Genomic DNA, 13725 nt, shown 5'->3' with positions numbered 1-13725 from the left:
TTTGTGAGAGCCAAAAATAAGAGAGACATGCTAAAAACACGGTCCGTTTTATACCCACCTAAATGATGTGGCAACATTCTTTCTACCACTCTGAGTTATTTATACAGGTTATGCCTGTGTGCACGGGGTGTTTTATTTCAATGGCGCCTTGTCAGTCAAACACATTGATGTGCAAGAGAAATTGTGAGAGCGTAATCTTATAAAAAGATTCAAGAGCCTTGTATTTCTTATCAAAGAATTGCAGTGCATTTATGTACTTGCACTAGATTTGCCACCAAATATCAACATCATATTTTTCATTGTTTGAAGTAAAACTTTTAGTTGGTAGATGTAAAATTGGAAGTCCACTAAAATACAGTAAAACTTTAATACTGTGAAATATTATTACAATTTAAAATAACTTTTCTATTTGAATGTATTTTAAAATGTAATGTATTTCTGTGATAAACTTACAGTGTCATGATCTTCAGAAATCATTCTAATATGATGATTTGCTGCTGGTTTATCAATTATTATTAATACTCATTTATAAATAATGATTCTTATAATTATCACATAAGTAGCACAACCGTTTTCAACATTGATAATAAGAAGAAATGTGTCTTGAGCAGCAAATCAGCATATTAGAAAGACTTCTGAAGAATGAAGTAATGGAGTAATTTAATTTAAATATTTTAATTATTAATGATTTTTAACTTATTTATTTAATTTATTAAAATAGACAGTTCTATTTTACTCTATTTTTGATTAAATATAAATGCAGCCTTAGTGAGAATGAGAGACCTCTTTCTCACACACAAAAAATTAATTAAACTGATTTATTTCAAAGTTTTGACTGGTTTTGTGTGTTTGTACAAAAATACAGCATCCAATTATACACAAGTTTCAACAGAAGAATGAATGTATGTGGTTTTATAAAACTGTAAACTTCCCATTTCTCATTTTTAATGCTCTAAGATTCACTGCTATTGTTAGTGTCTCATAATCATCGCTGACGTTTATTTTCTTTTTTTAAGAACTATTGAGAGCCAAAGTCTGACTCCAGAAATACAAAGGTTGAGAACTGCTGCTTTCATGGGTAATTATTTTTGGTAGCCTACATTTTTAAAGGGGTCATATGATGTTTTTTTTTTAAAGATCATAATTTTGTGTATTTTTTTTAACAGAATATGTTGCCATGCTTAAATGTAAAAAAAACAAAAACATTATTTTTCAAATACTGTACATTATTGTAAGTCCTCTATGCCCCGTCTCTCTCAAACGCATCGTTTTGTACAAAGTCCTTCCTTCTGACAAGCACAGTCTGCTCTGATTGGCCAACTGACCCAGTGCATTGTGATTGGCTGATCACCGCAACCACTCGTCAGAAATGTAACATCCTTTACATTATTGTGAGGGTCATCTTTCAAAATAAATGTAAAGACCGTTAATAATGTCCTTTATTTTACCATAAGTTCAAGCCGAAAGACGCAGGGATGAAGCTCGTGTGTGTTTGCAGAACACAAGCCACGGACGTTTAAGACAGCTGACTCCACTGGTGACCCTCTCTCTCTCTCTCTCTCTCTCTCTCTCTCTCGCTCTCTCTCTCTCTCTCTCTCTCTCTCTCTCTCTCTCTCTCTCTCTCACACTCACACACGGAAACGCAAAACTCCGTAATTGAATTGAAAAAACACACTTCCAGTTGCTGATTCAGAAGCGCCAGATTGTCATAGCAAAGTCAGAATGACCTCCTCTCCCAGGTTCACAAAACGGTCGTCCACTAAATGCAATTACTGAAACCGCTCCTCCTTTCTTTGCATGAACATTTTGGCGGCATTACGCAAATATTTCCACATACTGACATAGACATGTGGGGGCGTGCTTGAATGAGCCGTTTTAGGGGAGGCATGGCAGAGTTTTAACTTTTATAAAGAATATCTCTTTGGATTTGAGACTTTAGTCCTTGCAACAGATCTTCTTCATGCACCAAGAGCTTTTAACACTCCAAAGAGAAAGGAAAAATTGAAATCACATCATATGACCCCTTTAAGATGATTGCGATCCTACACATAATTAATGGTGTTGTCTTGAACACCAGAGTAACTGTGCTCCTTCTGATTAAGATCAGATCTTTAACATTGAATTACACAGTGTAACAGTCAGCAGACGCTCAGGTCTTCCTGTGCTGAAGACGCCGGCGCTGACTGATAGCCCCCAATTGCTGTAGCTTCAAAATGCCTTGAATTCACCCCTTCGATCTTGACCAGCAAAAGGGAAATAATCCACCTCCCAAATGACGAGGTGTTTGTCGTCCCCATCAACCCCCTGTTGCCGGTTGCATGATTTGTAGCTCTTTTTGTCCCGAGTGACAGGAGAGGGATGGAATGTTGTTAGAATAGCCGTCAAACTCAAAGACAGTACTTAGCAACACCAGCTGGAGTCGATGGAGTGTGCTGCTGTTGTAGGCCCTAAGGGTGCCATCATTCAGCAGGCCTGCGAGTCGCGCTCTGCAGCTGGGCCCGAGCGCGAGCGTTCAGCAGGCCGAGTGGAAGGCATCACTTTTTGCTCACATAAATCACATAGAAAAGGGCTGTTACCAGACTTTTCAGAAAGGTGATTTCAATCACAACTCTGAATTTGTGGCATTCATGCGTTGAATGCCTGTGTAAATGAGTAATTGCATGGTTTGAGTGGCTAATGACAGCCATTCTCTTCAAATAACCTGTTTCACTCTAACTTTAGTTACTCAATTAAGTTCCACTCTACCTGAACATTACACCTCGGGTAAGTCCAGCCCAGAAATGCTTTCAACTAAAGGACGAGATGTTTGCCTGTCAGGCATATTAATGGGATCCAGTGCAACAGGTGTTTAAGTTCTTGTGTCCTGATAAAGTGGTTCTCGCTTAAAGTCATACGATACATCAGTAAAACTAACAATAACTTTTGTAAACGACCAATCTAATGATTATTAGAATAATCATTCAACTGTATTGGTACTTAATGCTATAATTATTCAACTGCTTTACAGTAATTTTAAATTTTAAAACTGAATTTAATTACCATCACTGCAATTTAATGTTCTTTTCTTTTCTTTTTTTCCTCCACCCTCCATCTCTTTGATTGGGCCGGATAGTAAAAATATATTTTAAATTTAAATTTATATTTTAAAAAACTGTTACAAAAACAGTGTTCAAAAAAGTTAAAGGGCAGTAGGATTTTTTTTTTTTTTTTTACGTTTTGAAAGTCACTTAATTTTAACATGGTTGCATTTTATGCAATTAAAATGTTTTTACAATTCAAAATACATGTTTGTTTTTATTTTGAATTTTCACACGATCCTTTAGAAATCATTCTAATATTCTGTTTTCTTCTCAAGAAAATGTGTATAATTATTGTCAATGCTGAAAACAGTTTTTTCAATTTTGTGGAAACTGATATTTTTTAATAACAGTATTTATTCGAATAAAAATATTTTGTAACATTAAATACTGCTGCTTTTGATTACTTTAATGCATCCTTTGCTGAATAACTTTTTTTTTTTTTCAGAAAAAATCTGACCCCAACATTTTCAACGATAGTTGATGAATATTATATATCATATCATATCACATCAGAGTCATTTAAAGAAACGTTAAAACTGTTGCAGCAATATTTATTTCTGATTTATTGCCATGCATACACTGCATATACAAACTGCTCAAAGAATGTAAAAGTTCTTGTACTTTGTTTTAATACATGTTTATTTCAGTCCTATCAAAGCTGTATCTTTCACTGTCTGGACAGCGGCCATGATAAACATGCTTTCAGCTCGTATTGGCAGCCCTTGTTTTATAGATTTGAAATGATGTCGAGTGTTCGGTTTTCTACACAGTCAATGTGTTTTAATAGTCTTTGGCTCATTACTTTCTTTCTGTCTTTCTAGTTTTCTATTAGCTCATGCCACAGACTAAACATTTTCAAACACACTCGGTGGCTCTCAGACGAACGCATGGCACGCTCTCTCGGTTGCTGAAAAACAAATTTCCAGCCTCTCTCCAGTGCGGTTTTCATAAATACGAAGAATAAACAAGTGTTCCATTTGTGAGGGGGAAAAAGATTTTTCGTTACATGACGGCGCTAACGTGAAATAAATCACCCAGATGTTGGAGGCTCCGTCTGATGTAGTTTGTTCCCCTTGAGCTTGTTGTGGAGAAAGCATTCAGTCATAGTTGCCGTTAGGGCAGGTGCAGTCGAAAGAGTCTCTGTACCCGCCGGGCGATCTGTGACGTCTGAGCTGGGGAATTTGCAGTGGCACATTAATGCCTGTAGACACCAGTGTCAACAGTCCAGCCTTGATGTTATTGACTTTTCCAATTCCTGCAATTCTGGCATGGGATTTGTAGAATACACTTTATTTTTAGGCACCTTTCTAATTGGTGCATATGATTAGGAGGCACTTTTATTTGACTATTATATCGTCTTGCAGGATTCAGGGTTTTCTAATGTAAGCATTTGTAGTAGGAAACTCATTTCATTGGATAATACTGTGCCTTAGCATTGTCTGTACATCACACAATGAGCTGTTGTCCAAAGTTTGTTGTCATTTGTTTAAACATTGTAAGAGTTTAAACATTCCAGCCCCACTCCAGTCTTTTTTTTAATTGTGTGTTTTCTTAAACCAGACAGGACAAGTCTAATATGTAGTAAACCATTCACATTTTCAACTACAATTTTGTGAAAAAAATTTTATATTTAAAATAAAACTAAATATCTAGCCTAGCATTTTACATGAATACATTGACATGTACAGTAGTTTACACCTGGATAATTTTGCTTTGATATATTGATTTTACCTGCCATGTAGAAAATGAATTTAACATCTAATAAAATGCAGTACCGGGAAAATGCATAAATATTTTCTGAATATTTATTATTGAATATTTATAAAATATTCACACTGAAAATGCACTAGTATTATTTGTATACTCTGGCAATAGCAACAAAACTTTTTTTATTTTAAGTTTTGTAAAATAATGAAAAGGAATAGTGTGTGCTTTCTGCATTCTCAGTCTCCACAAATATCATCAAGAAACGATTCACAAAAAAATTCACGAAAAAGACATGAGAAATATATCTAAAGAAAGCTGGAAGTGTCTATTTTTAAATGAAATAAGTCATGTCGATCTCTCTCCCTCTCTCTCTCTCTCTCTCTCTCTCTCTCTCTCTCTATCTATATACAGTATATATATATATAAGCTTTATATAAATTCTGGATGAATTGCATTTAAAACCGTTATAAAAAGCTGTGAGCATGCATTTTATATTAATGCATAAAGTTGCAACGCTGCATGACAACTGTAAACTAATTGGCCAAGGAATTATATTATTTAGTAAAGAATGGTTTATTCTTATTATTTTCATGAATGTAACTACTTATTGAACTTTGTCCAAAACCCTGTTTACTGTGGTTAAATCACTGTAAGGCACAGTATTTGTTTACTGTCATCTTTCTGGTTTACGTTTCACTTGGAAATGAAAAATCTCTTGGCTTTGGAAAGCGTGTTGTGCACGCTTATACTGCAAAATGCCATCAAATAAAGCTGTTATAATATGATATTATATGACAGAAATGGTATATTTCATTACTGTGTTCATTTCTCATTCACTTGTGCCCGCCTTATTTTGTAGTGTTTGCTGTGAATGTCTTGAATGATGAGAGAGCCTCAGTGTTACGTAAACACATTTTGATGTGTTTCCCATTTAATATGTTTAATCCTTTTAGTATATATGTCTGTATATCACATGTGTTTCCTTATAATTTGAATAAAATCCATTTCTTTGTAGCGCAGAAAGTCGTTCAGACTGCAAAAGTCATACATTTTGGCCTTTGCACTGATGAGGGTCTTAGGACCTAAATTTTGGCATTGGCGATGTGATTATTCTTGGAAGGAAGTGGCCCACAGGAGCTGTCATCATCTTCTAAGTTTATAGCAGTATAAACTTTATGTATTTCATAGTTATGTTCATATGATAGTAATAACTTCTGCTATGGAATTCGGCTATTTTTTTCAAATGAGTCACACTACTATATATATAAAATACAAGAAAATAGACAGATTGATCCCTGAAGGGAAGTTAATTTCTCTTATCTAGTTTGTAATCGCTCTTGTTTTCTCTCAAAGGTGACAGTAAGCCAACCAGTGAGGCGGTGACAGAGTACCTGGAGAGCAGGAAGAAGTATGAAGACATGAGGAAGCAGAAACTGAAGAAAGGTTCTGGCCGAGAGGCTCAGGTAAGTCATGGCTTCAAGAAACACTACGATTTTCTTCAATCTTATAATGGTAAAAAAATAGATTTGGAAAGTTCTGGCTTATTTCAGCTTGAAATAAAAGACAAGTTTCTTCTCAAAGGAACCGTTTACCTAAGAATGAGATTGCTGCCATCATTTACTCAAGATCCAAAACCTTTTGACTTTCTTTCTTTTATGAATTTCAGGAGAATTTATGAAGAATATCATAGCAACTTGTGTGCTTTATTGCAAGTTCAAAGTCTTTGTGTGACAAACAAAGTGACATTTTATTTGTCATTTATTAATAATGCAATACTAATACGAAATTACTTCAAATGCACAAAACATGAAGCACGAGACTTATTAATAATTTGTACTGAAACTTTAAATATAATGGTAGAAGACTAAATTCTCCCAAGTGTCAAGAATTCACAGTCGACATGTCATAAATATTGCCATTAACACAAAGACGCAAACAGCGATAATGTGTTTGTTTGTTTTTAAATGACACGAACTTTAGCTCTATGTAGTTCATTTTACATTTCCTTCACTTGTTTTCACTATTACATACAAAAGTATATAATAAAGAACAAGAAGTGCTATTTAAACCAGTCCCTTTTTACTAAAAGATCCCACCATACTGTGTTCAACCGTTGAGAGTTTTGCTTGTGGGATATCATTCAGAATTTGCAAGTTATTTGTTCATGCGGTCTACCACAGAGTCTGACCACAGGCTGTAAGTCAATTATCTGTTGTAAGGTCAATTGAATTATTCATAGCAAAGATTTGACTCAAGAATAAATCAAATGTCTCTACTTCAACATGCAGTGAATGACAGTCCGTTTCATACAGTGAGCATCAGTGGAGTCCCAAACAACACTGGACCTTATTTACTTTTATTGTTTGGACACACTCAAGATTTATTTGAAATATCTTCCATTGAACCCAACACAAAATGTAGTGCCTTACAGATGAATCATGAAGATTCAAAGTTCAATATAACGTAGATAAATATAAATCTTTTACACTACTCAAACGTATATCATCAGAAAAAAGATTTATTTCGATCACTCGACCTTCCTATTGAATAGGAGAATGGAAGTCACTACAGGTTTGGAATGAAATGAATGAAAAAACAAAAAAAAACAGCCGAAAATCAAAATAACACACTTTCTCTTGCCTCTAAAGACACTCGCCCTTTTGGAACGCTTCAAATCCAAACTATCATCTGCGATTTCGGAGTCTCCTAGTGTTCCAGAGGAAGACGTCGAGGAACTTGGCGAGGATGACGATAAGGGCTGGTGAGTTGCTTTTACACACTTCTCCATTCCTACAGAGGTTTAATGCACTAATGGACTTGCAGTTGTCTGTGATCAAATGCATTCTCAGTAACTCGCGCCTCATTGGTTGTCCCAATGCACAGCTACCGTTTCGCATTAAGGTAGCCGAGCTATTTATTTGGACTAACATAGCGAAACGTTCCTACCTCTCTCCACATCAGGCACAGCTGCTTGCCTTAAGTGTGCCTGAGCCACCTCGCTCTCCAGCCAAGTAATGCGCTTGGCCCTGCAGCGCGCTGACACCATTAGAACAGTATGCAGTGTTTGTTTTTGCTGCGCTGCAATAGCCACTTGTGGAGAAGTAGTTTTCTCAGCTGACTTAACTGAGTAAATAACTGCTTCAGCAGACGGAGTGCCCAGATGGAACGTGTCTCACCCACCGAACGCCAGACAGGGCACGTCAACCTGCAGTCAGACGCGTGCTGTCTTTTAACAGACGCTCATTACGGGTGCCAGCAGAACCAGCAACCGGTGATAAACCATTGTTGGAATTTTCCATAACACCAGCATATGCTTTCGATAGAGGCGTGCTGGTGTCCATACCAGGCTTTTTAATCAGCATAACCAGTGGCAATCACTTTGAAGACCAGGTTTTGGATCCAGGATCCAGCTTGACCACCATCAAACCAGCACTAACTGACTGCATTGCTAGCGGTCACCCGTGTCTCCTCAAATCCACAGCTTTGAAAATGAAATACTTCTTTCTGTTGTCAGATATGTCCTAGTTTGACTTCTGCAGCCATTGTAAATCAATAGAGAAGAGTGGGGTGTATCGCACACCTTAATTGAGGAAACATTGTGCAATATTTTTTTAAAATGCAACTGTATATTTAGAAGAAAAGCTTCCATAACATCCAGCTGACTGTGGCATGACAGCTAAAATTTATTTTGTCATTACAAACTTTTCCAGGGCCCAAAAATATATATGACGTGTGAAATATTAAGTGTCTAAATCGTGTAATTTTTTTGCCGTGAATTATTAAAACATTTTTCCAAAATGGTGCCTGTGCCAGTGACTATGATATATAATATATATAGCAAATAAAATGCAAAAATTTGCAATAATGTTAAGAAAACTAGTCTTTAAGAATGGAATTATTGATTTTTTTTTTCTTATTTATGTTCAGATTTTTATTTAAATGATCAATAATTTACATTTTTCTCGGTGCTTCAGCTTTATCCCTTTGTATGTTTACCCCTAACATAGCAAGTTGTACACCTTTTTATTAAAAAGTTATACTTTTAGATCAGTTATCAACACTTACTTATAATTTCAGTTTGTGGCAGGTCAGGTAAAAAGTGGCATATCTTACCCCCTTCTTCCCTACGGATCGTTTTCACAATATCACTCACTACTAGACATTGTGTTGGACATTGTTTACGTCATGAGCTGTAACAACTGCCTCGTCTGTCTGCGTGTCACTGGAGACATTCCAGTCCAACAGCGTACTACGAGATTATGAAGACAGAAAAGAAATAATTACCATGTCACAGCGCTGCTAGATCACTAAATCACACACACCACTCACTGAGCAAATATTAAGTCTGTTCGGTTTTATTTTTGCTCTCTGTTAAATATGAAGACTAAACACAGCTTAGATTTTCTTTTTGGCATCCTCTACATTTTATATCTTTTTTTCAGTCCTGATCTGATGGGACCGTTTCCATGTCGGGCCGAGGGTGTTATTGACAGCTGAGTTCTTTGGCCAGGATAACATTTATGATGCCGCGAAATGAATCAGGCTCCAGGGAGCATCAATCTTAATGCTGCATGCGAGGCACAAAGTTATGGCCCTGATTGTGCGCTTAAGTACACAAATAGAATATCAATTAGAAATGTTTCAGTTTGATTCTGTTTTCTCCATAATCTTCCTAGCACATGTGATGAAGATGCATGCGTTTGTAAGTACGGCCTCTGAGATGGCGGTAGGTACTTAAAAACTGATTTTGCTCATCCACATTTATGGCTTTCAGTTTGAAAGATGTGTTTTTCTATTTAATGAACGCTCAACTTGATTGGACATTACAGTGATTCATAGATACACTTTATATCTAAAGCCCTGCCATGACCAGTGCGTCACACGGCACTTCTAGTTTTTCCGAGGATTACGGGAAGCAGACTGGTAAATCATTCAGTTTTTTCGGTCTCGGTTAAAACGTATAGCCTCAGCGGTTTGCTTTTTTGGGTCCCGTACTAACGTATACCCTATTTATTGATACAGTTCATTGAAAACCCAGGGTAGTTTTCCGTTGGAAGCGTTTGAAGTGACTCTGTGGGTTGGATGTGGCACGTTTATGCTTAACCGTTTGGTAGACGTCCGCGGCAGTCGATTCGCACTTTCGCAGGGAAACCGTAAATCATAATCAAACGTAAAGAATGCGGTCGGGCACATGCGTCTGTGGAGAGTAATGTCTTTACACTTGATGAATTATCAGTCTTAATGGTGTGCGAATCCGTGCTGGAACGGTGACGTGCTTAAGATAAAGCGAAGATCTGTCAGACCGTCGTCCTCCCTCTTCACGCCGCAAGCCGCCGCAGGGAAATGAATGGACATGGCGTGTTTTTCTCTCGTACTCTCTTTTCATCAAAGACCTTGAGTCTTTATCTAAATATATGCACTCAGATGCTCCAACAAATACCACATGTGAGCGCAAAAGGGGGGCGCCGTCTGAGCCCGTGTTTCCTATCAGTTACTTTGTCTTCAGAATGAACTGTCATTGCTGTCTAAGGACCCCCACGACGCTGGGACGTTTTGGGTTTGACTCCAGACAGGAGGAGGGACGGGAGGCCCCTTGGTGCTAGAAAAACAGCAGTGGGAAGTCTGTACCACTTTCTGAACGCCTGTTGCACCCCACGAACGGAACATGGGTTACAACAGGTCAGACACTGGAAGTCAAGTCTGGGCCAGTTTGTAAACTATTCCATCTGTGTCTGCGTCTACAAAAAACCCTTTTCGCCCAGGCCTCCGCTCCTGCTTCCCCCTCTTTTGCAAAAGCGAAAGAAAAATAAATTCAGGAAGAGGCTTCCGAGGGCCTCGGCATCATGGCGGGAGCCCCTCCCTGATAAGAGCCCCCAATCAAACGGTGAGATTTTTGCGCGAGCCATAACTCTAGGCGAGGAGTTCGACGGGCTGTCATCACCGAGACTGCTAGACAAATTATCAGAGCCGGCTGCTTTACACGACGGGAGTCCTGCGGGTCTGCCAGAGTATAGCCATGACATTCTAGATGAGCTGTCACATCTCCTACGGACTTCAAATGGATGCAAGCGTGCACACACACACACACACACACACACACACACACACACTGGACTGAACACTTAAAAATGGGCTCGCACGCACTCGCAGACTTTTAATGCGTCTCTTTGGCTGAATCCAGGGGTTCTGCGATGGCTCAAAAATAGCAGCGTGGTGGATTACTTACCAACCAGAGTGCTCATAATTTTAGAGAGCAGGCCGCTTCCATTCTTCGGTTCCTTCATGCATTCATCTTGACTCGGACAACCGGCTCAATTTAAAAATCTTCCTTCAGCTCCTACAGTTACTTTCTGACACACTTCTGCGAAACCACCAAAACTTGCACCGTATTGAATGACAGCTGGGAGCCGTTGAGTTATTGAAACGTCCCGTTACGTCTTGTTCTTTCAAAGCAGCCCTGGGCTTTGGAGGCGAGTGCATTTACTATGATACCTGCACCGCAGATCTGGATTTGTGAAGGATGGAGTCTTTCCAGAAATTCTGACCTTCACCAGAATAGCTCCAACAGGTGTGGAATGTCAGTTCTTTTAGCATCTCTCTTTGGTTTAGATGAGACCCCAGAGAGCCATCTGGCCGTGTCCGTGATGTATAACAATGACCTGTTTCACCCTTCCTGACGTTTCTTTGAGGTTCTCTCCATGTCTCGATTCAGACAGTTCCTCTGTAGCCATCATCTCAGTATGAAATGTAGGTCAACAGAGCAGAGGTGAGATGTGTGGATATGCACCTCATCCTAGGCTTACTCCAAAAACAACGCCCTAAATATGACCTCAGACAGAATGAAAATCCATTCATCATTTACTCACGTCGTTCCAAACTTGTATGAATGACTTGCTTCTTTGGAACGCAAAAGAAGATATTTTGAAGAACACGTATGGTTAGTTAATGGAGAGCAGAGCAACATTGGAGCCCATTAACTGTGATTGTAAACATGGATGGGTTTGGAACAACATTCGAGTCATTTCTCTTTAAATATCTCAGCGTAGACATCTGAAATCATAGAAGATGTAAGTAGAACCACTCCGATATGACAGAACTGTATTTCTGTGTCCTGTTGGCGTAGTGTAAACAGTGTCTTGGATTGGTCTGCAGTCTTCTAGAGTCCTCAGGATGCTACTTTAGCCAGCTGTGAGCTCTTCTTAATGATGCTGGCACTCAGGAATGCTCCGTGGAATGTAATTCTGCCTGCCAATCACCTGCAGTGCTGCCGTGAGGAGAGAGCGAGAGAGCATTTCTGAAGAAATGCAATGTAAATGAGTCTCTGTGCTGTATTATTGAGACCTCCTTACATGGAGCATCGTTATAAAAGCTTAAGTTGAAGATCAAATCGTAAATTTTTCATGCAAATTATGTAATGAGATATGCAGTCAGTTAATCGGTTAAAAGGCAATTGCATGTGTGCATGCACCAAACTGGATAAGTGTGTGTGTGTGTATGTATGTATATATATTGATTGCACCTATCACAGTAGGAATAAATGACAGATTTTTCATTTTTGGAAGAGTTATTTCTTTAAACATACTTTGAAACAGGCTTTTTGTGGACTCATCATAGTCGGAAGTCTGCTCGGACTCGATCTGTTCCACTGGGAAATTCCCAGCACTTGTAACACTGATTTTGATCACTCTGTTTCCCCTTGTGATTTAGGATGGCCCATGTTCTGCAGTTTGATGAACAAACCAGAAAGGTAAAAGATGCCAACATGCAGGACGAAGACACGTTCGAGATCTATGATCCACGCAACCCCGTCAACAAGAGGAGACGAGAGGAGAGCAAAAAACTCCTGAAAGAGAAGAAGGCCAAGAGGTGAGACTGTCCGTCTGGAGTGACTCCTACCATTAGAAATGGTACAACATAAGGCGGATAAGCATTTCTAGCTGAGAAGAATTGAATTAACTGTGAGTGGGGAGATATCTGCAGACTCTTTCTTGAAAAGACATTCATTTCTGTCTACAGATTTTGAGAATGCTTATGATGATGGCAAACATTTATTGTTTTTAACCCATAGATGTAAGAAAAATGCCGCCATCTTGTTCTTTTGGTTATTTTGTTTTTTTGCATCTTTCTGCCAAACAAACTTCTTCATGAACCGGTTTAATCATTCTCTTGAAGTGAAAGTGTATGTTTTCGTCACGGTAATAAAATGTATTATTTCTGCATTGTTGCATTGTTGTCCACTTTGTGACCTAACTAATAAACTGATTAAATTCACTGTCCAACTACACAGACCAAATAATCCTAAAACTGACATCAGTAATAGTAACATAACTGAAGCAAATACAGATAGAGGGCTAGGTGGCCATTACTTGACATAAAACTATATGGTGTGAAAATACATGCATTGATCCAAACTGTAACAAACTGCAATGGATCAATCATATGATTTAATAATTGATCATGATTAAAAAAAATAGCCATAATGACAGTAATGATTGCAAATATGTTGCAGAAGCCATGCATGCTCTCAGACACAGAATGTGCAAGACTGCGGAAATGCACAGTTTAAATGAAGAAAGTTGAGTTGGTATTTTCAAAATTGTTTTTTTATAAAGTTGTTAGCAGCCCCAATTGTGCTTTAATGCGCCTTTACTTGATTGTGTTTATTATGTGTTATATGCCATTAAGCGTTTAATAGCTTAACATTTCCGCCCCTTCTGAATGACATTTATCATTAAATTATTGTTTCTGTATATTTTCATGACACTCATAATTTGCGCAAATGAAGTAACATTTGCTTTGTTCTTTTTAAAATACATATTTTTAATTGAATTGGTTCAATAATAATAATTTCAATGCAATGGCAGCATCTCACAACTATACTTCGTATGGTACATCGTAAAAGAGAAGCCGTGAAAATGTGCGAGCGCTGGATCCACTC

General features: G+C 38.0%; 1 protein-coding gene across 1 annotated transcript in view; it reads left to right on the top strand.

Annotated features, from left to right (window-relative positions):
* cwc27 (CWC27 spliceosome associated cyclophilin) overlaps positions 1 to 13004 on the top strand; it is a 49956-nt gene extending 36952 nt beyond the window's left edge. The window contains exons 12-14 of the mRNA XM_052567729.1: positions 6141 to 6250; positions 7436 to 7548; positions 12495 to 13004. Coding sequence (XP_052423689.1) covers positions 6141 to 6250; positions 7436 to 7548; positions 12495 to 12657 — 386 coding nt within the window. The 3' untranslated portion in view covers positions 12658 to 13004. The remainder of the gene's footprint in view (positions 1 to 6140; positions 6251 to 7435; positions 7549 to 12494) is intronic.
* Positions 13005 to 13725: the final 721 nt, after the last annotated feature.

The sequence above is a fragment of the Carassius gibelio genome, chromosome B10 (genome assembly GCF_023724105.1).
Source record: "Carassius gibelio isolate Cgi1373 ecotype wild population from Czech Republic chromosome B10, carGib1.2-hapl.c, whole genome shotgun sequence".
Classification (NCBI taxonomy): Eukaryota; Metazoa; Chordata; class Actinopteri; order Cypriniformes; family Cyprinidae; genus Carassius; species Carassius gibelio.
Note: the sequence above shows the minus strand (reverse complement) of the source record. Positions and strands in the feature narration are given on the sequence as shown.